Source organism: Fundulus heteroclitus, chromosome 5, assembly GCF_011125445.2.
Source record: "Fundulus heteroclitus isolate FHET01 chromosome 5, MU-UCD_Fhet_4.1, whole genome shotgun sequence".
In the NCBI taxonomy this organism is placed as follows: Eukaryota; Metazoa; Chordata; class Actinopteri; order Cyprinodontiformes; family Fundulidae; genus Fundulus; species Fundulus heteroclitus.
This window is the reverse complement of record NC_046365.1, coordinates 34,196,345-34,220,384: the sequence shown is the minus strand read 5'-3', so window position 1 is coordinate 34,220,384 and position 24,040 is coordinate 34,196,345. Positions and strand designations below refer to the sequence as shown.

Sequence of the window (24,040 nt, the reverse complement as noted above, 5' to 3'; positions counted from 1 at the left end):
CTGACTTCCACTACCGGTTTTTAGACTCATTTTCTGACCATCCTTTCTACCTGACTTTTACAGCAAAGCTCAGTAAATAAAGCAAAAAGCACAGAGAGCTCAACCCAGTAATAAAACACACATTGAGGTATTTCCATCATGGTCTGAACATCTAACAACTATTACAGAGCCCTGCAAAAGTATTCCTACCACTTGGACTTTCATGCATTTTGTCACATTTCAACAACAAACTTTGATGCAATTCATTAAAAGTTTACATGATAGACCAAGGCCAGTTTACTTGTGAATTGGAATGGACAAAACTTCAGTTTTGTCCTCATCTGAACAGAGCTTCTTCTGTTCTTATTCTGACCTCTACATGGTCTGTGGAGAACTGCAAACTGCACTTCTATTGTCTTTCTGCTAATAATGTATTTCATGTTATCAGTCTTCCAAAAAGCCCAGATTTTGTCACTGTACACTTCATGATTAGTTTATTGCATTAAACCCCGATATATAATACAATGTGGTTGTAACGTGGCAAAAGGTGAAAATAATTTGTAGCCCAGATGTCTATAGTCAATTTAGATTTTTGTATTTATGTTCATCAAAAAAAAGAAAATGTTCAGTTTGCTCTCAGCTGCATCTGTTTTCAATTTTCAAATGGAAAATTTAGAAGACTGCCTGAAAAACAGATTTAATCAATAAATAATTTTACCTACTCTGTGGATTCCAGGAAAGTATTTTTTTTTTTATAAACAGATGGTGTGAAAAACACAGGGGTGCAGATTGAAGAAATGAGCATAAACACATAGAGGAAAGATATGGATGAAAGGAATGGAATTAAAAAAAGAGAGGTTGCTGAGGATAGATAAGCCATCAATCAGCGTCGAGGTAGAAAGAGGGTCACAAAGGAGCAATGCTTCCTCGCTTCTTGTTAGGGAAGGTAATGCTGCTCTCAGGAAGAAGAAAATGCATCCAAATTGCAACACTGGCCATGGATGTAAGGAGGAATTAGTTTTGAGCAAAAAGGTAAAGGCTGTTGTGCAAACACATGAGGCTCAAACAGTGCAATGGCTGCAAAGCTGCTGTGTGTGAGAACAAACAGAAAAACGCTGCTCAGTGGAGAAAATCCTGATCAATTTTAGTCAACGCTGTTGCTTTTGGGCAAAATGTTGGGGATGCTCCTTTAACGGGTCTCATGTTCTTTCTGCCGATTCAGTTTGAAGACTGAAAATAACACCATTTCTGCTAGAATGCAGCGAAATCAATTACTGGCTCGAAACTTGCATTATATTGCCTGAAAACAGGCTGTGGTTCAATCTTGCCGATCTAATCTTTACCAATGCTGATTACCTGGGTCTTCCCAGGTCATAAAAACTGCACCGCATGTTCCTACCAGCCCAACATCCATCCAGGCAATAAACCGCTTTAGTGCTTGCACATTTAATATCTGCACCACGCACATAACACATAAATGTTCATTGCTCAGCTTTGCAGTGAGGGAGGTTTTCCGGCTAAACGTATTCCAGCGTTGAGCGCCAACAGCCGCCAAGCGCAGCAACAAAGCAACAGGTGCTGTCAAAGCAGCAGCTCATATGCCTGAGAACGACGGCCTTCATCGTGAGGTGGAGGTCAGGCTCAGGAGAAGAACAACCAATTCAACTGCTGTGAGCGCCATGTTTACACCATAAGCTCATTGTCTCGCCGATGATTTAAATCACCCATGATATGACGCATGCCTCTCAATGCTCTGCAGAGAGCGGCACTCTCAGCTGAATTTGCAGCTCGGTTTACAAATGCTGTCAGCGCTTTATAAATCCTGCTTGAAAACGCACGCGTAACTTCCTTTTGCAGCTTGTTTCAAAAACAAACAGGCTGGAAAAGCCAGTCAGATGTGTGGAGATCATTCACAGGACAAAAAAACTAAAAGAAATTCTGAAACAGTGTTTAAAACGATGCTGTTCACTAGCGTCAGGACAAGAAAAGTGGCGAGAAAAGTGGTCTTCAGCCGATGTTTTATACATATACATACACAAATTTATACACACACATATATACACACACACATATACATATATATATATATATATATATACATATATATATATATATATATATATATATATATATATATATATATATATATATATATATATATATATAAGTGTGTGCGTAAATGGTTGTTTGTCCTGTCTGTCTCTGTGCTATCTTCGCCCATAGAACGGTGAAGGTAGGCACCAGCACCCCTCGCGACCCCATGAGGCAGAAGCGAATCAGAGGATGGATGGATCTCTCTCTCTCTATGTGTGTATATATATATATATATATATATATATATATATAAAGCAACGTATCATCTCATGAGCTGGTGGTGTTACTTTGCCTCTACCCAGTCAATATTTACATCTGGGGCTGATACCAGTAGATAGAGGGTTGAATAATAGACACCACATAGGTTTGGTCGCTGGTTGCATATTAACCCAATGCTAATTGCCTGACTGGGATAGGTTTGGTACAGGATAGCTCTGGGTAAACAGTGGGGCCTCTAGGTCCAAGAAGTGGTCCTTTACAAGATTGACAGTCGTTGTCCAAAGTCCAGATGAGGCCCATATACACATGCTGGTGTTTGCAGGGATTATGGGGCAAATAGTAGCTATGTTTACAGGCACAGAATTTCACGATTGGATTAAATAATCGGATTGTATGTGGGGACACAGTCAATTAATCCGATCATAATGTGCGTGTCTATGCACCTGGCTTTATTCAGAATAAAATCACTCTGACATGTGCAGTTATAAAATTCCCCTAAAACAAACACAGAAGAAGAAGAACTTCTGTCTTTGCTAGACAACAAAAAATAGTAACCAAAGCAGTATTAGCGCCCAGGCTGGACTTGCACCAGCTTCTAATTACGGTTGAAACGTTACTGAGTAAAGAACAATTTTAAGCTCTTTTATTTTTTCGAACAGAAAGGTTGTATCAGGAGTTTTGCTTCCTGATGTATTTCCACCACTCAACAACGCTGAAATACATCATGTTTACGTCGGGCGCACATGCACTATTGGGTCAGTTTGCCACATTCTGAATAATTTGAGCCAGATTATCAATCAGCATAAACAACTCCTCTCATTCGGATTACAATTTCATTCCAATTGAGCTAAAGGCGATTATAATATTCCGATTGGCTTGTTTACGTGACGCATTTTTAATCTGATCCGCCCCTTATTCCAATTACTTTTGTCCGTGTAAATTAGCTACTGAGATGTAAGTTGATAAACTCATTGAGTTTTAAAAACCCATGAGCTTCAAAAATAAGGTTCAACTTCTTTGACAAACAATCGGGTTCTTAACATTTCTTTAATAGAACCAATTGGGTACTGCCTCTAGCTCTAACCATGGTCTAGCACCAGAACCACTTTAGTGGAAAAGCCCAATGACCCTGCTGATTCCTAAAAAAAATGAAAGGCTGTTTTGTCTCCTTTTAGTGTGAAAAATGTGAAATCTTCACCATGGCCTCATTATTTTTTTACTTTCTTTGAGCCAGCTTGTGACTCAGATCCGTTCGTGAGGTGCAGCAACGGCAGACTTAAAGCAAACCAGCTCTGCAAGAGATCTTATGGGCAAGTCAGGTGGGGAGATGAGAGGTCAGAGGATGAAAATGATGTCACCTGATGCTAATCGCCCATGTGTGTGAACTAGTGTCATAGCGTCTGATTTGACTCAGATAATAAACGCGTCCCTTCTGTCAGGTGTTTTCCCCCAGTCCCTAAAAACAGCAATTATCAAACCACTGCTGAAAAAGAACAATTTAGACAGACTTCTACTCCAGAACTACAGGCCCATCTCAAACCTCCCCTTTATCAGTAAGATCATTGAAAAAGTTGTATTTCAACAATTAAACACCTTCTTAACAATGACCAGCCGCTTTGACGTTTTCCAGTCTGGCTTCCGTGCTCACCACAGTACAGAGACCGCCCTGATCAAGGTGTTTAATGACATCCATATAAATACAGACTGTGGAAGAACCACCGGTTCTATTGGACCTCAGTGCAGCATTTGATACTGTTGATCACTCCATCCTGTTAGAACGCCTGGAGAACTGGGTCGGCCTTTCTGGTACAGCTCTCCACTGGTTTAAATCCTACTTAAAGGACAGGGACTTTTTTGTATCAGTAGGTAACTTTACATCAGAGATGATAAAAATCACATGTGGGGTTCCCCAAGGGTCCATCCTGGGTCCCCTCCTCTTCAATATCTACATGCTCCCTCTAGCCCAGATAATAAAAAACAACAACATCAGCTACCATAACTATGCAGACGACACACAGCTTTACATCACCATGTCACCAGGTGACTATGAACCAATTCAGGCACTGAGTAAATGCCTAGAAGAAATCAATGCCTGGATGTGCCAAAATTTTCTCCAATTGAATAAAAACAAAACTGAAGTAATAATATTTGGACCAATAGAGGAGAGATCAAAAGTTAGCACACAGCTTCAGTCGCTTCAGCTAAAAACCACTAATCAGGCCCGAAATCTGGGAGTAGTGATGGACTCAGACCTGAACCTCCAAAAGCATCTAAAGACAGTTACAAGGTCGGCCTTCTATCACCTGAAGAACATTTCCAGGATTAAAGGACTGATGTCTCAGCAGGATCTGGAAAAACTAATCCATGCGTTTATATTTAGTAGAATTGATTACTGCAACGGTGTTTTCACAGGACTTCCTAAAAAGTGGGTCAGACAGCTGCAGCTGATCCAGAACGCTGCTGCACGCGTCCTCACTAAGACTAAGAAAGTAGAGCACATAACCCCAGTTCTAAAGTCCTTACACTGGCTCCCTGTATCTCAGAGAATAGACTTTAAAATACTTCTGTTAGTCTATAAATCCTTAAATGGCTTAGCACCTAAATACATTACAGACTTGTTATCAGTGTATCAACCCTCCAGACCACTAAGGTCTTCTGGCTCCAGCCTACTCCACATACCTAGAACCAGAACTAAACAAGGAGAAGCAGCATTTAGTTCCTATGCTCCGCTTATCTGGAACAAACTTCCAGAAAACTGTAAAAGTGCGGAAAGCCTGAGTTCTTTTAAATCAAGATTAAAAACACATTTGTTTAAAATTGCCTTTGACTGTTCTAGTTAAACAGTTTTACTGTTTTTAATGTTCTTTTTTGTTACTACATTCTATCCCTACTTGCTTTTATTCTATTTTCTATCTACATTTTATTATTTTGGTATATCTTAATCATGTAAAGCACTTTGTATTGTCTTGTACTGAATTGTGCTATATAAATAAATTTGCCTTGCCTTGCCTTGCCTTGCCTAGTGAGTGGTAACAGAAGCCAGACGGTGATCAAGCATGACAGGACGAACAGTAATAGTTTGATTCACAACACAAACAGACGATGAGACCCAACCTCCGACTAAACAGACACAAAAAACTTATTTAGCCCTGTTAGCATTTTTATTTACCCCTTTGTGGTGCTTTAAAAGTCCACATAGAAATATTTATAGATATACTGCTTCTCAAACGGATCTAATTAGAGCACAAATAGGATCGGACCGTCTGTGATATCAACACTGAAAGGATGTGCGCTTTATCTACGGACACAGAATTCAAAAATATTAAGGCCACTTGATTGGTCGTTGTGACTTCTGCCTGGCTTTTCCACAGACTCACATTCTGAAATCTTCCCCCATGAAGCAGCGGTTCCTCAGTAGCCCCGCCCACAGCTGAACGCCGACGATGCCGAAGATGAAGAAGACGAAGAAGCAGAGCGCCAACACGTTGCCCAGCATTGGAAGTGTGTCCAGGAGGAGGGTCACCAGGATGCGCATGCCTAAAAAACACACACAGCGTCAAAACCAAGACAAGAAGCTCAGACAAATAGACAGCGGTCGGTTTCTATTAAGTTCCTGCAAATTAAATTCATTTAGATGCAACACAGTGTAGTGTTCCCCCTCCCCCACCCGTTTCTGTTGCCCTGTCATTCATTTGTGCACTTTCACCAACGACGGAAAACTCCTCTGCACTCTCCCCCTTATTGAAGAAACCGCCAACTTAACTATTTGGGAAAATAATCCAGCAGCAATAACTGCAGTCGATCATAGCTTTATGACCAAAGGAGCTTAATACTTCACTGTTTCTAAAATAACTTTGAAACAGATGTCGGCAATTAGCATGTCTGTCTGTAAAGTAAACTGCCTTCTGCAGATTCACTACTGGAGCAAACAACGCGGGTTATGAGACGGCAAACAATAATTAGTCAGCCGATGAATGCTAAAAATGAGCAGACTTTTTGTTTCAGAGACATTAGGAAAAGTCGGGGTTGGATTTCATCATTGTGTGGGAAATTTCCTTTGTACAGCGAGGAATGATACATAAATACCCACATCTTCAAATAAAGACAGAACCAACCATAGATGAGATTTGTGGGGGGTAAAGTAAAATATGAATCAATTAAGATTTAGTAAATTGGTCCCACTGCATGGAATGATCAGATAATTTTAGACCAAAAACATTTCCTGTCAGATATAATGGTAAAACATCACTAATATTAACTTTTGCCCTTTTTTTTCTTCTTCGTGGCAGCATCAAAATTTCTCTGTGACTCTGTGGGATATTCTCAGCCACAGACAGGCGAAGCAGATTGCTGCTCAGCGTGGGTGTTTGCTCCTGTTAAACGGGAGTCATTCCTCTCCACTGTCACTCTGTGCTTCAAAGTAAAGACTTGATACAATTTGTTAATTTTGTTTAATAAAAATTAAAGTTAAAGTTTTTTCTTTTTGTATTGAACAGAGAAGGTTGTGACTGAGATGAATGAACCGATTATGACTAAATTTAGGTTAGACCTGTTTGTTCTTCCGTGCAATGTCCTCAAATTACACTTTTTGTTATATGACTAATTAATACATAAACTGAAATTAATTGAATCATAAGTATATTTTGCATTTTTAGATATGTTCAGGCTGCAGATCTGTTTGGAAACAAAATATTTCAATATCCATTAAAACAAGCTGCCAGTTTCCAGATGTTTTGGCTCACGTTGAAATTCATTTCAGTACTTGAGATTGAATTAGGGCTTTAACCACAAAACACAAAACCCTAAAACATCTACAATGTAACTGATTTCAGCCCAGCATCATGAGCATGAAATGGTTCATAAATCATTCATTCGGGTTAGGTCTTTGCCATGTTAAATCAATATGTAATGTCCCTTTGCAGCCGAAGTCTTAGCTGCTGCATTGCTGTTTAAATAAAAGCATTCACATCAAAATACACACTTTCTTCTAAAAATGTCTTTTCATTTTAATTAATATAGTTTAGGAAATGTCATATTTTTTGTGAGAAATGTATAACCAAAAGGCCACCTGGCCATAATTTTGCAACCGTCATATATTCATACTACACACAAGCAAAGAATTATACAAGTTTAGTTTAATTACAAAACTAATCATTTATAATCCACTCTCCCAGATGTCCCACAAAGTTTTTCTTGCTATGTTCAGCCTTCGGGATTCACACACCGTCACATTTTACAAGATCTCGGGCTGAGCTGTGCGAAGGTCGATGGGTGCAGTAAAGTAAAACGTAAAGTTGGCTCGGAAAGCTCGGCCGCTTGGCTGTGGAGAACGACGCAGGCATCCCAATTATTTCACTGACTTTGCTCACCCTGCCCTGATTTGTTTATGCATGCAATGATCAAACCGAGGGCCGCAGCTGTTGACAGATGCATGTCTTCTGTTTCCAGTTAAAGAAATGAAGCAGGTTTTACATCATGGTCAGAGATTACAAGGGCGCTTCACACATTTCTCATTTTCTTGGCTGACTTTCAGCAGAGGGCGTTTTTTTTTTTTCATCAGATCAGCGGCGCAGAAACTGCAGGTAATTCTGTGCACCGTCAGATAACGGGACCTGAGCGTTTTTATTAACTTAGGTTCATATTGCAAGATCTACTTTGAAGTTTTATTTACTCAGTGACTTTCTGGAGTCTACAACCCAAAGACAGCAGCGGACTGTTGGGATCGCTCCTGCTGGTGTCCTGCCAGGCATTTCAAGCAGCCGTCTTCTTTTGCATCCAGTTTGGTCTCCAGCTCAAATTAAGCACACAATAGATTAAACTGCAATCAGGTCACCGACTTGTCGGGCCAAAAAAGCACTTTTTTTAATTACTTTTTAACATATAATTATTTAATTTAATGTCATTCGTCTTTGAAAAGTTTGCTGCACTTCACTGTCTTGAGGAAAACAAAAGGCTCTACTACACAGTCAAAACGACTCAAGAGATTAGAGAACTAATTTTATCCTCAATAACCAGATTCTAATCTTAAAATAGAGATTCTAAAATGCTCCGTTTTAGTTTCTGTCATTTCCAGGGGCGGAGATGACAAACAAGTGGCCATGGTAGCGTTGGCCTATGGAACCTATCTGGACACCTCAAGTGGTACCCAATGTAATTGACAGGTTACTAAACCTCTATGGTTGTCAAAACTAAATCGATATTTAGATATGAACAATTTAAAAAATCAATTATTCAAATATACACAATTACACATCTATGTTACGCTGACACTGAACGCGTTCTGAGCGTCAGGGGCGTCTGGTTTACATGCAAAGACAATGGTGGACGTGCGTCTAGGAGCGTTAAGAGGTTCTGCGGAGCGTTTCTTCCTTCGCAGCTGCAGCACGTTTTCAGATTTCAAGCATCTGAGCGTCCAAAGCGGCAGACGCTGGATTTGGAAAAGATGAACTTTTGTAGCTCGATGCAGAGCGTCAACTAATCAGAGACTCCCTGCTATGTGACGTAGTGGTGGATTTTCCAAAGGAAGGGAAGTACCATGAAAAGCTGGGAAGTCCACAATGTGCCCATCCTATTACCTATGATCAGTCGAGCTGTCACTGCAGAGACAATAAAAGACCTTACCTGGAGGAGGATTAGTAAGGAAGTAGGGATTAAAACTTTAAACTATATATATATATAAAATATTTCATTTGAGGAAATTAACAGTGTGGCTCCTCCCAACCAGTCTGTCCACACTAGCGTCTAAGTTAAGGCATTGTGGGGGAGAAATATGTGCATTAGACAAGCCTACATCATTTCGTTTACACTTATAGTAGCTGGTTGGTTCAATTTAAAGGTCAAAACGGACACCTACGTTTAAAGAGTCGCCCTAACGGCTGCACTGCAAAAACGTATCTAAAAATAAGTAAAATGTTCTTAAAGTTAGTGTATTTGTCCTTGATTTGAGCAGGTGAATAAGATTATCTGCCAACGGAATCAGTATTTTGACCCCAAAAATAAGACAATTAGACATCTTGCACTTGAAATAAGACGGTGGAGATGAATTGTTCCTATTTTAGGTGCAAAAATTTTATTCCACTGGCAAACCATCTTATTTACCTGCTCAAATCAAGGACAAGTGCACTAATTTTAAAGAATATTTTACTTATTTTAAGTTCCGTTTTTGCAGTGTGTATGTTTTTTGATATCTCAAACTGTATACTGGTTAAGTATAAAGTGTGAAATATGCCTTTTTTTCCTCTCCCTCCCCAAATGTGGCTCCTATCTTTCCACAGGCGGGGTCCTTGGCAGCAAGGCCTCAGTCAAATTGTTCCCCCAAAATGTTTGTGATGTTTGTGATAGACGGTTGTTCTGGAACTGTAATTTCCCTCTGGGATTATTAAAGTATTTCTGATTCTGATTCTGATAACACAATAGTGATGATAATATGATACCTAAATATTTTATTAGTCTATGGACCTCCTGATAAAGCCTTGCCCATCCTCTGGCCACTCCGGGTATAAATGTCTAGTTGCACCAATGGTCTTTAAATAGTCTAATTTAAAAATAAATGGACATTAGTCCTCTTAGTACAAGATTCATTCTAGATCGAGAGAACGTTCTTCTGAGTACACAATATATCGGTCAAAGTCCAACACACATGCTGTCAAAACTGAAGCCCTTCAAGAGAGGAGCAATGGCGTTCTTCTTTTAGGACATTTTCTTTGACTGAATAATTTATGAAGCTCTGATTTGAAGAGCTGAAATAACAAACCTGAGTGTTACACACATCTAGTACCAGCTTACTATTGACAGTCACGGTATTTTTTTTTTCCTGCACGGCACATGTTAGTGACAGGTTACATTCATTAGCATTAGCAATGCTGTCAGAACCTTCTTTTAACTTCTTATCAGAGTTTTTTGCTGTCTTTGGCTGATGGGAAAAAAGCTCTGTTTTACATTTTCCCTATTTAGCATTTGTTACTTTTTGTGTGTGTCCTCTTTATTTGCAAATTTAACAGACATGAACAAAGCTAAAAAGTCAATTTTGACAGCCTATTTTGTATTATATTGGTACAATTGCCTATTGCGGGCTACTCGGCCCAATGGTTTATTCCACCTCTGAGTTGGGCAAAATAATCTTAAAAGCAGACAAACACTTTTAAATCAGCAGCTTTTTGCTGTCATTTAAACACTTCTTTGGCAACATGACATTGAAACATGTTATGATAGATGTGGGTGGCATATTGCAGCTGTTCTTAAAGCCTTTGAATTCCTTTAAAATGCCTTCACAATGGCCCCAACAAAAACAAAAATCTCACCCATCCTTTTTAGCGGCACAGATTGAGTAAATAAAAAAGAAAACTTGGGCTACAAAGAAAGTGCTCCAGGCGTGCAGAATTGCTTTGTGAGGTTTGGACCTTGAGAGTGAAAAGTTGCACAAAAAGCTGCACAACATCCTGAAAGAAAAGGGAACGCTCAGAAATCAAGATTCAACCTTTAGAAGAGAGGAAACGAGGTCAGTGGTTAATGTCAACCACAGGGAAACGGTTTCACTTAGAAATGAAAAAAAGGCAATAAATATACGGAATAAAGCGTCTTGAATGAGAAACAAGGAGGAGATAAACCTACTGGGAACTCTGTTGATGGCTCGTAGGGGGCGGAGAACCCGGACAGTCCTGATAGCGGATAGGCTGACGTTGTGTCCGTCCAGCGAGTATTCCAGCATTCTGCAGCGTAGAGAGGGGGGCAAGGCACCAAAATGTTACTGGCATCTGGATCAGCCTGACCTTGGTAAGCCCTGGGAGCCCACAGGGAATGCATTATTTGGGATACGCAGCCTTTTAAGCACAACTCGCCATGGTCCGTTTCCCTCTGAGGGACCTTAGCGATGCGATTGTCATTCCATGAAGCCTTCGCGCGCACACGCAAACATCTCCCGACATGTACGTCTCGGCACGGGCGAACACACGCTTGACATTTAACTGGCATTAAACAAGTGTCTAAGCTTTACCCAAAACACACACGTACACACATTTGGCTCACAGTTAATGTCACATGAGTGTGTGTGCTTGTGTGTGTGTGTGTGTGTCTGCGAGGCACTCACCCCACAATAACGATGAAGAAGTCCAATCTGTTCCATGTGTCGCCTAGATAACCCTTCTGACCAATGACCCCCAGAGCGACCATCTTCACCACCATTTCCCCGGCGAAGAACGCAAAGATCCCATCGTCCAGAGCCTACACACACACACACACACACACACACACACACACACACACAAATGGAGGATCAGCACAAACTCATTAGGAGAATAAAAGTTGAGGCCTGATAATAAAGTTACAAAGCTGTATGTAATTAGTTTTTAAGTTCAGTGAATGTGTGTGTGTGTGTGTGGGGGGGGGGGGGGGGGGGTGTCTTGGGGTGTTTGCTTTACCTGCAGCAGGTATGAGGTGTGGCCACAAGGCTGGAACATCCCCAGAGTCACACAGTTCAGCAGGATGGCCAAGATGCTGACTCGCTCGAACCACGTGGAGCAGAGTTAAGGGTCGTCACCATGGCAACATTTATTTCAGCTTGATAACTTAGTTTATGTTCACCCGGCAGTCACATCCGAAGGTCCTCCATACATTGAGACCAATAACGATTGGTTTTATCTCTTCTTATTCCCCCGGGTGGTATGACTATCCATCATACAACCCTACTTGTTCTTAAAATGAAGAGATAGGCGTACAAGTTTAGATTCACTGTGGATTTTAAAACACAGTCTTCATGTCAAAACTCCATTTCCCAGAAGCGTCAGTGGGCGTTTCAGCGGTTTTAAAGCAATAAATTTATACCATGAATTTATAAGCGATATTCCTATAGACGAAGACGGATGGATGGTAAATGGATATAAATTATGCATCAATTTTCTAAGAATGTCAACCACTGAAAGAGCTTCACACTAGAGAGACGTTCGCCCACACGCACGCACACATTCATACACAGATCAGCAGACAAGTTGGGGTTAAGTGCCTTGCCCTGGGGCACATCAACATGTGGCAGGAGAAAGCTGGAATCTAAACCACTACTCACATATTGCAAGATTACTATTTGAAAAACAACATTGATGGATGGATGGACTGAATTAAAACTAAATCTTTAATTTAGTTTACATAACTTTCCAGATTTTTAAACAGTTTTTAAACCGTAAGATATCACACATACAGCCTCAAACATGCACCTATGCTCTCTAAGGTTTCAAATGTCCGTCAACACGCTGCACATCAACCTCATGAGTTTTCTAACCATCAACAGGATTCTGCCTGAATAATCCTGGGTTTAACATTTACCAACGTCTGTCCAGCAGGATTGCTAGACTTCATTTAAACTGGCTGGTTTCCTTCCACTGTCCACGCTTCAAAGCGTAGAACATATATTTTTAACAAGGTTAAAGTCTCGTTCATTACAGAAGCTCAATTTAAGACTATTTCTCAGTTTAACAACCAGTTTCCAGTCAGATTTGGACCATTGACCAGTTGGAACGTAGCAATATCCAATTAGGAGGAACACCACATTAATTTATCCCTGTTTTGTATTCAATTCTTCCTTCATGATATCAACAATCATGTAAAATGAATTAACATTTGCAACATTTGGTTTTACGGCTGTACATTGATACGTTGTCATTCCAGTTGCAATGAAGTGATAGTTGTGATGGAAGTCCTGACATTGTATGCAGCGAGGACGATGGAGAAGGAGGAGCAGCAAAAAAAAAAAAAGACGCAAGGAGTGTTTCCCTGAGCTTATAATAGTTGCGTTGTGTATACAGAAATCATATGCCCCTTAAAAAAAAAAACTTGGTGTGACTCGCTCAAATTCAAAGAAAATTACTAAAAAATAGATTTTTACTACCAACAAAGGCCAAAGCGAGTGCCCACAAAGTCCTAATGTACGCCCCATTCATCACAGAAAACGCCTTCACCAGCATCTCTTATGCTGTTGATAAGCAGATGGAAAAAATGTATATTTCTGTTGTTGAAACTGACGGTAGAGGTGCAGAAATCTCTTTCATATGTATGCAGAAAGATTCCATGGATTGTGAGGCAGCAGCATTGAGTGGGAAGGCACTTTAACTGTTGTGGAGGTCTTGAAGACCGTAGGGCAGTCTTAATCTGCTGTAAAGAGAGCCTTACTGGAGGGCTTATGTGTTAGAATGGATTGGGATCTAATTACTGTGCAGATACTTGTCACATAGAACTGCTCAGCGAGGAGAAATGGACTAAAACTGGACCACACAGACATGAAGTCGCCAACTGCAATCACAGTGTGTGCAGTAATCACTCATGTCTTCGTGTGTCAGATCAGACCTTTGTGATGGAGAACATTAGCTATTTCTCATGTCCCGGTTCTTCCAGAGCACTTTCAAGGTTAAAAAGCTGGGGAAAAAATGATTAATCGTGAATTTAATTAAATGTCTTTCTCTACATTCGCTATAGCACCAACCCCTCCCTTCCCCTGCAGAACCTGGCTCCTTCCTCCTCCTACCAGCTGTGACTGCCGGCCAGGTCCGGAGACAGCTGGAGAGACTCCACCACTAGAAGACAGAAGATTCTGATGGCATCAGCCCCATGACTCTGAACGACCTGATCCCAGCGGGTATCTCCTGGCCTAAAACATCTCTACAATCTGAGCCAAGGGGAAGATTCAGAGGGAATACAACCTGTTGCTCTCTCTGGTGAAGATTCTCAGTCATCCAGGTCATGGTCATTCCAAAAAAAAAGTAAAAAACAAAGCAACTGGACTTGTTTTCCGTAGTTGAAGACGTTTCGCTTCCTCTCCAGGAAGCTTTCTCAATTCAAAAAGTCTGGAGTAATGTGGAGTAACAAGCTTTATACTACTGCCAAACAAAGGCCCTGTAAAGGCTTAGATAACATGCAAATTCAACCGAAATAGGTCTACCCCTATGTAATGGGCGGTCGTTACAACACTAACGACTCCCTGTTACAGAGGAGTGGACCAGTTTCGGTCCAATTTGCTAGCTTAACGGCTTCAACGACCGCCCATTACTAAGGGGTGGACCTTTTTCGGTTGAATTTGCATGTTATCTAAGCCATTACATTTGTTTGGCAGTAGTATAAAGCTTGTTACTCATCAATACTCCAGACTTTTTGAATAGAGAAAGCTTCCTGGAGAGGAAGCGAAACGTCTTCAACTACGGAAAACAAGTCCAGTTGCTTTGTTTTTTACTTCTTTTTAATAACCTGTTGCTCTCACACCGCATACCTGTCCTGCTGCTCGATTGTTGCTTATTTATTTTATTTATTTTATCTATATGTGCAGCACTTTGGAAACCTTGTGTGTGTTTAAACCGTGCTATATAAATAAAGTGGATTGGATTGGATTGGATTATAAGCCCCATTTGGGTGTTGCTCTTGGAGAGTGGGTGTAACACCGTGAGAATAACTTTTTGTCCCCCATTGCTGCAGTGCTTTTAACACCCATTCAACAGATCACAATTTGCACAGCTGGGTGCTGGTCAGTCTGATGTGGAGAGTAGGAGCGGGACAGGGAACCGTGCTGTCGGACGTCCTCTACCACTCTGGAGTCAAATCATCTGCAGGAGGTTTATGATGACACGGCCGCTGTTAGACGTATCAACAGGTGTCAGGAGGAGGATTACAGAGAAGTGGTGGAGAACCCTGTGGAGGCAGGCGGAAAAGGAATCACCTGCAGTTGAACACTGACAAGACAATGGAGACGTTTATTGATTGCAGGAAGCACCGCCTTTGCAGATCCAGGGGGAGGATTATAAGGGAGGTGGAGAACTACCTTGATGTCTCCATCAACGTCAGACAGGAAATCAAAACGCCACACCAATGTCGAATCAAAGGAGGGGGATCAGCAAGTTTCCGAGGAAGCCCGCATTCTGTGTGCCGCAGGATGTTGAACGTCTTTACGCAGTCTGTTGTGGCCAGAGAACTTTTTATTTCCGCCGGCTTGTCTGGGGAGTAGCACCGGACTCGGCAAGAACAACAGACTGAATTAACCGATAAGAAAGGCTGTCTCCATAATTGGCTGCGGACCGGACACTCAGGAGATGGTGGTGGAGAGGAGGACGCATGGATAACCCTGGTCAGCCTTCTCCAGCACACGCTGGGAGAGCAGCAGAGCATCTTCTCCAACAGGCTGCGACATCTCCACTGCCGTAGTGACCGGTACAGGAAATCTTTCCTCTCTCAGGCCCTCACGCTTCACAAAATTCAGCTCTGACTGCAATATTGCTGCCTCTTTCCCACAGTTGATTCCTTCTCTGCACATTTTCTGCGGTTTCAACACTTTTAAGCTAGTCTAAATAATCTTCTGCATCTGGCACACTGTATATAATATTTACAAAAATCTATTTTTATTTCCCAACAGTTCCTTTTTTATGCTTTAGATTTAAAATGTCTTCATTGAGAGCAAAGTGGAAGTCATTCAATGCAGGTTGCGTGATGTTATATCTCCGATTCTGGATCATTGTCGGCAAATGCGTCCTGCAACCCAAAGTGGTAGCATTAGCAACACTGAGGGTTATGTTTTTTGTCAGATGTCCGGCAAGAGTGGCTCGTTAAGTCCAAAAAAGCCATACGTCTGCTGTAGTTGGGTTTATATTCAGCAAAACTCTTCAGTCCGTTTGGACCTAGACCACCTCAAAAAGTGGCTCTTGGTCTGGTTGTTCGGTCTGGACAAGGGTTCGCTTGGCCATATTCACACCTGAACAGAAGGTCTGGGCCAAAGGGGGGAACTCTGGCCGTGTGAACACACCTTGGTCATCTCCTCTGCATTGCTGTCAGATGTGAGCGTGTGCTTGCACGGTTGTTAGCCTTGCGATGAACTGGCAACCAGTCCAGGGTGCACCTCCCTCCTCACCCAAATGTGAGTTAAGTCTGGCTAAAAGGGCACAGATGGATCTTTCTGCGTGCATATCATTTATGCAAGCAGTTGTGAAGGCCAAAGCATATAATTCACATCATTTTCATACTCATCAAAGCATTGTGTGACCCCTCATGCCCCAAGTGGAATCATCTGCATTCATTATCTTCCTCTAGTTTTTTTTTTTTTTTCCTGTCTGTCAGCTTTCAGAATCACATCTAACAGTCATATCTGCAGCAACCTAGGGGAAGCCCTGGGAAAACTGTCTCATTTATGTTAAATGCCTGATTTGGACTCTGGATTTTATTACATTTAATAGTATTTTTTAAAGACAACAGCAGAAATGATGCAATGGATAAATAACCATTGTAAGCATTGAAACCTGAACCTAAATATGTTTCATTCCAATAAAAAGTTTACAGACGCTCATGATCCTCAAACTTTAATGCGTTTCCGACGCGCTCTTGAAGCAATTTTGCTTTACCGGCCGGTCATGGGAAGGTTTTAATTTGTGGTTAACGATTCTCACTGTGGTTCACTGGATTCCCAAAGCCTTAGAAGTGGCTTTGTAACCTTTTCTGATTGATGGATGTTAGTGACGTTGTTTCTCATCTGTTTCTGAATTTCTTTAGATCAGGATTTGATACGATGCTTTTTGAAATCTATTTGTCTATTTCATGTCGTAAGACAGGTTCTATATAAGTAGCTTTTATATTCTATGAGTCTGGAAGTAAGCAGGCCTAGGTGTGACAAAAAAAATTTTGTTTAATATAACTAATTAAAGATGTAACCACGGGGGACAATTACATTTTCACACAGGGCCAGGTTGGTTTGCATTATTTCATTAATTAAATCATCATTTGAAAATTGCCTTTTGCATTATCTGATATGGATTTGTTTTGGGTTATTTGAAACAAGACAAAAAGAAGAGGAAATCTCAAAATACATAAGTATTAGAGGCGACCTGGTGTGTAAATGTGTGTGGTTTAAAGCGTATCTGCAATAAATTCACATTTGTGCCTCCAATTATGAATTTAAGGAACACCTGCAGTTAAATGTTGCCCTATTCATCCACACGGGGGGTAATGATGCCAGTGATGAAGTGATGTAAAGATTCACCTAGGAAGCATAGTTTCACACAAAACATTGTTGAATGTTTAATATTCAGCACTGTTAAAGATGAAAGAGGCAGCATACTTGGAAGTCAGTTTCTCGTTAGCCGCAGCGTTTGCTGCAAAAAACCGGAGGACAGAGCAAGCATCAGAAGTGAAAGGCAGCAAGGTTGGAAAGTGAATAGACTCTGAGGGAGAAAGTTAAAGAAATAAAGCGTTGGACTTGTACTGAACACATACAGTTGTGAGTGCCAACTGAATGGATGACAGGAATGTATTCACGGAGCAAGGACGCATACATAACAAAGCCCGGAGCTCCACGAGCACACGGCGCACACACAGAGTCCCCTTCCCGGACACTTTGCTCCCGAGAGGGCGGAAGATATTAATGAGAGTAAAACCCTTTATCACCCTTGAGACAGAGAGTGACTGAGAGAAAGAGAGAGAGAGAGAGAGAGGAAAAACGGGAGGAAAGACGGAAAAGAGGGGGGAGAGCGAGGGTAATCCAGTGTCCTCCCTTCACTCCGGTTGCCATGGGAACCCCCGTCTCACCGTGGGAACTGACTCCGGAGTTTCACGATCCGCTCGCATCCTGTCTGGACCGGAGCACAACACAATTAACGGCGCGCTCAAACCAAACACGAGAACACAAACAGACAACGGGAGGCCGCTCCCTCTTCCCTCTGATCTCCTCACAGCTGACGGGTTCCCTTCTTTAACGCCGCCGCCTCCATCTGCACACGGAGCACACGTGGGCACGCGCGCATGGATGAGCACGGGGGTCGAGAGGGGTCAAGGTGTGAGGGATGGATGGGGGGGGGGGGGGTTGGACGCCAACGATGAAAACACAAAACCCAAAATCTCTCTTTTTCACTCCCTCCTTTATTTCCTTTATCTCTTCTCACACCCAACCTTTGTCACTATCATCTCTCATTTTCTTCTCTTTGGCCCAATTATTTTTTTTTTTTCCTCTGTGCTTTGCTCCTCCTGCTCCCCATCTCTCCTTCTTCCTTTATATAGCGCTGCATAATTTCCCATCTTTATTCCGTATGACTTCCCCGCGTATCTCCGTTCCCCATCCACTCTCCTCTTCTCTCTCTCTGCGGAAAGCCTCCGCTCTGTGCCACCCTTGTCTTCGTCTAACATCTCCGTATATTATCGCCCTTGGGTAGGGTTCTAATCTATATCAGAAACCTGGATCTCTCCGGGACAGATAAAATACAACCACACTTAATAATTAACATGAGCAGCGAAAATGGAAAGGCGGGGAGAGGATGACTGACAGAGATACGAGTGCAGTGAAGAAAGAGGGATAGCGGAGGAAGGTGAAGGGAACAAAAACTGTTAAATACTCAAGAAAAAGGGGATGATAAAAGGCTTTGGGTTTAATCTCTTAATTGTGAACAATTGTAAATGCCTTTGTCTTCCCTCTTTCTCCCTGCGCTCCTGACTCTCCTCTGCCTCTGAACTCTCCTCTCCTTGAGTGCCAGCACAGGTAATAAAAGGTCAGGCAGACATTATAAATCAAATCAGATCACATCAACCTGATCTTTCTGGCATCATCCCCTACCCTTGGCTCGGATACACATGCCGAGGCCAGCGTGTGGGATCGTTTTCATGCGAAACGTTCATTAAGTTAAAAGGATCATCCGGGGGGACAGAAAGGCCGTCCGGAAAGGAGGAGAAGGTTGCAGAAAGTGACGCACAGGTTCGAAGAGATCAGACGTTTCAGCTGACACCACTTTAAACCTTTGAACAGGACATTTAATGCTCATTTCTGCCTATTTGGCTTCCATCGTGACTCTGTAGTAGTTTTTTTTTTTTTTTAGCATGATTCATCTGCTACTCTCCTTTTCATCTGGTCCCTCAGGTCTGCTGTTTCTTTTCTACCGTCGGTATCAAGGCCTCGGTACCTACAGCGCATGTCCAACTTTTCTCATTTTTGCCATGCTTAAAACCGGGGCTTTGAACTGATTTTTTTTCCCCAATCGGTTCGTTCCGAACAGAAATGGAATTATAACGTTTCCAGTTACGAGTTCCACCAATAAATTGACGTTCCCGAACCGGTTAGAACAAAAAAATACTGTTCCCGGAACGGTTAATTTCGTTCCTGTCAGCTGTTTAATGCTACAGAATTATGTCACATCTTTCTCATCCAGCTTAAACCAGCTATTGATATTGTGTTCGGAATGAGCGTTTTACTTAACGATGGATCGTAATTTACCTCTTATTTAAGATGTGTAGCTCTAGTGGAGACACCACTCTCTCTCCATTCAGTCAGCGAATGTGTGATGTGATGTCACACAGGAAGTGAACCTCAACCGTCATTGTAACGTGCGCAGGAAAATAATTACTTTTTTAGTTAGTTAGGCAACGAAAACTTTGAGGAACGAAATAAAACCGGTATTTACCGGTTACCATTATTTTTAAATAAGTGTTCCAGTTCCAGAACATAAAAAATAATAACGTTTCCGGTTTCGTTTCTGTTCCCTGTAAAATACAAAAAGTTCCCGGTTTTCGTTTTCGTTCCTTGAACCGGTTCAAAGCCCTGCTTAAAACCATGGATTTTCATGTATTTTACTGGGAGAGACCAACACACAGCAGAGCTTAAATGTGAGGTGGAAGGAACAGGACATGGATTTAGGGTCTGGACTTTGACTAGGCCGTTCTAACATATGAACATGTCTGGATCCAACCCGCTCTGTTGTGTAGCTCTGGCTGTATGTTTACCGTTGTTGCTGGAGAGGCAATCCATTCCCATCGCCATCATCATGTGTCACTATGGGGACGGTGTGCCTAGTTTAAAGTGCGGTACTGGTGCTTTATAAGTTACAGCTGATTGTAGTTCTGTCAACGGATTCTACCGTGGACTCAAACGTGCACATCCCTGATCTGTCGCTTGGGCTGTTAATAACCCGTTCTCTTCCTGTTTTCCTCAGATTTATCCATCAAATCTGAAAAGCTTCTCTGTCCTTACCAAAGAAACCAGATTACCAGAGGACGACTCGACCGCCACCATGTTTCCCCCCTGGAGAGGTTGTGTTCAGGGTGAGTTACAGTTTTTTTTGCCCATGGGGTAATTTTGTTTTTGTTTGGCCAGAGCACCTTCTTCAGCATGGGAGTTCCTAAAACTTTCATTCTCCTTGCAACTCTTGTAGGCCAGATTTCTAGAGTCCTTGACTAATAGTTCTCAGGTTAACAGATTCTCCCAACTAAACGAGGAATCTCTGCAGCTCCTCCAGAGTTACCATGGCCCTCTTGGCTTTTTCTCTGGACGCTAGCTTGCTATCATGCTATACTTTTCTCTGTTATTACGATGTAGGATTGAATAGAGTTCTGTGAGACGTTCAAAGCTTAGGACATTGTTTTATAATCTTAACATCTTCCTTTTTACTTAACATAAGCTTTTAACATATCCCAAACTTTTTCCCTGATCTGTCTGCTGAGCTCTTTGGCCGTCATTATGCTGTTTATCCATTAATGTTCTCTTGAATAAAAAACATCTGAGGCCTTCAGAGAAAAACTGGCTTTGCACTGATATTAAATAATACACAGGTGGCCTCTAATTACCTAATAGGCTAAAGGCAGATGGTTACATTATTTTTATGCATTATTTAGGGGCATCAGAGTAAAGCAGGTGGAACAAAACGCAGGTCACAATTTTTGTTAAAAACATTCAATACCCATGTCATTTTTTCCCTCCCTTCCACAGTTATCGGCATCTCGCCTAAACTCCAAATAAAATGGACTGATCTTTGCGGTTACACTTGAACAAAATGTAAAAATATGTTTGAAACGGAATGTGGAAGTCTATTTTGTTCAGCCTCTGCAGAAAATAGCCACAGGTCAGCAACTATTTGTGTCTACTTGCTGATCCTGGAGTTGAGAAAACAAACTAGTTTTATATATATATAGTTTTATATTCTTCCAAAATTTCCAGGGGCCCAAATGTAAAGTGGTAGAGCACTCTCTGCGGATGAAAATATGTCTTACTACGAAACACTGCAGTTCATTTTGTGAGAAAAATCTTATGCTGCTGTTGCAAAACAATTACAGCATCTCCCTGCACTCTCGGTTAAATTGAGTGCATTAAATTCTACTCAAGTAAGCTGATTTTGTGAGACTGTATGCATATTGCGCATTAATCAAAAAGAAGACAGTTCTGTGGAATAGCTCACCATATAAGGGAATCCTTCGCTGACCTCACAAACAGTATGAGAACCAGAGGATTTTGGCTGTTTAAAAAATATGGCAAACTTTTCTTATAGTGTGCAAAAGCTTTAAACTACACTCAAATTCTTAGTTTTAAACAGCTTGAAGTTCTAGTATTATTTCTAAAGTTTCATGATCAGTAGTTCTCTGGGCTTTCTGAAGGTCTCAGCTCCCTGCTTTCATTCTACCTCAGCTGTTCCTCGTTATCTCTTGATTGCCCCGCCTGCAGCCCATCGTCCTCCTCTACACCGCCTCAGCATTTCAGCTCCTGTTCACTGCCATGAACTCTGTTTCTTCATAGGTCTGCCTGCTTCTCGTCCAGTGCTCTGCACTGTGCTCTCGTAGTACCTCATCACCTCTAAATCTGCGTTTGTGATCTGTTACCAGTCCATATATGCACTTGGGTCCTCCTCTAAGTAGGACCCAAAAAACTTGCTGTCATGGAACATGCAGGCAGCCAACTTTTCTGTATAATATGCCTGAAATGCCGCAACATGACACGGGAAAACTAAACATTACAAGAAATAAAATAAGTTGAGGTCAAGTGACGGAGCTGTAATATGATGGTCCAAAGGCAGGTTTTAAATGAGTGCAAAAGCAAGGAGAACAAATAAGGCACTTTTTAAATAAATGCATTACAATACATACACATACATACATACAATACATGATCAATGTGTGTTTCTGTGCTTTTTTTGTGTCTCTGCTCTGTCTTCTCTAACCCCAAGTCAGTCGAGGCAGATGAGCGTTCAGACTGAGCCTGGTTCTGCTGGAGGTTTTTCCTCCCTGTTAAAGGGGAGTTTTCCTCTCCACTGTCACTTCATGCTTGCTCAGTATGAGGGATTGCTGCAAAGCCATCAACAATGCAGACGACTGTCCACTGTGACTCTACGCTCTTTGAGGAGGAGTGAATGCTGCTTGGAGAGACTTGATGCAACCTGCTGGATTTCCTTGGACATTTTGACCAATTTGTCTGATTTGATTGAATTTGACTTTGTAAAGTGCCTTGAGATGACATGTATCATGAATTGGCACTATATCAATTTTTATTTGATTTAATTGAACTACATTATGTTCCGCGTTTAGGCTACTGCAGTTGTGTAAAGCTGTTCTTAATAATCTGTAAAACAAAGCACACCTGCCCATTAAAACTAATCTCTTCCCTTCCAGCCACTCCAACACCAAGGGCTTAAAATAAAATGCTGTCAAAATATGTCGAGGACAAGATGATAGGACTGGAATTAGCCCCAAGACCATCAGCAAAAAGTGACAGCTGTTGGAAGAGATAGAAAATGACCATCAGTCGCCCTCAGTCCTGAGCTCCATGCACGATCCTGCTTCAATCTTGCTTCGTACACAGAGGGTGATTATGAGCAAGTAGAGGAACCAGCCCAAAGCTACGCTGGAGGAGCTTGTTAATGATCTGTTTGGACCACAGTCACCAAGAAAGCCACAGGTATCATAGCCGCACTAGATTGAAAGCTTGCAGCCCCCTGTTGTAGTATCTACATGAACAAGCAGGTATTAGAGATGTGGATTGGAAAAATAAGGGGGTCAAAATGCCTTCTGGGGTTTTAAAAATCAATTAAATCCAAATAATATGAAACTTTTATTTAATGTGCATTTTTATTTTAATTAAACTACCACAAATTTTGTTATATTATAAGAAAGTGTAAAAAAGAATATGCCTTTGGGTTGAATAATGATTTCTTAAACTCTGGCACCATACCGTACTTATGACAAAAAACAATAAAGATTTCTTTTAAATAACTCTAATAAAACAGCTCAAGTCCCTGTGCAGCTTTTTGAAATTAATTATCACTAAAGAGCAGACATGTTTTCCTCATATAAACTATTTAAAATGTGTTTTTCTTATGTTGCTTATGCTGTTTTTAGGTCTTTTTTTTAAAAGCTCCTACCTCTGAAATTTGATCTTAACACAAAAATACCATAAATACAGCACAGTTTTAAATATGGATTAAAGCAAATACAATGCTAACATAAAGCAATGTTAGGAGACAAAACATTTTCTCCTACCTTGGGTCAAACCCGGGTTAAAACTAATTTTGATATTTGAATTTAGGAAAGAATATTGTTCCCATAGCAATCCGTCTAAATTGATAAAACTGAAAAAGAAACTCTAGTCAAACTTAGACATAAAGCCACTATATGCCCTAGTACAACAAGAGCATAATAATACACAGCTAGGCTATAAGACAGGAGACTGAGTAGTTATTTTACTTTTTTGTTGTTATTTTTCCTGTCTAAATTGATAAAACTGAAAAAGAAACTCTAGTCAAACTTAGACATAAAGCCACTATATGCCCTAGTACAACAAGAGCATAATAATACACAGCTAGGCTATAAGACAGGAGACTGAGTAGTTCTTTTACTTTTTTGTTGTTATTTTTCCTGTCAACATGTCAGTCTTGCTAAAATAGATTAACTTGTGCATAAATTAACCCTGAAACATGCAGTAAATTCTAAATTAACCTCTTATGATCTCTAATGAAACCGTGAATTATTCATAAAGCACGAGTGAAGCCAC

The 24,040-nt window shown here is 41.1% G+C and overlaps 1 protein-coding gene across 2 annotated transcripts in view; it reads right to left on the bottom strand.

The window, feature by feature from the left end:
- Nucleotides 1–24,040, bottom strand: part of cacna1hb (calcium channel, voltage-dependent, T type, alpha 1H subunit b) — a 115,297-nt gene that overhangs the window by 68,133 nt on the left and 23,124 nt on the right. For both annotated transcript variants that reach the window (XM_036137457.1, XM_021322227.2), the window contains 4 exons: nt 11,709–11,802; nt 11,378–11,511; nt 10,903–11,000; nt 5,670–5,829 (listed from right to left, as the gene is read on the bottom strand). In XM_036137457.1, coding sequence (XP_035993350.1) covers nt 5,670–5,829; nt 10,903–11,000; nt 11,378–11,511; nt 11,709–11,802 — 486 coding nt within the window. The remainder of the gene's footprint in view (nt 1–5,669; nt 5,830–10,902; nt 11,001–11,377; nt 11,512–11,708; nt 11,803–24,040) is intronic.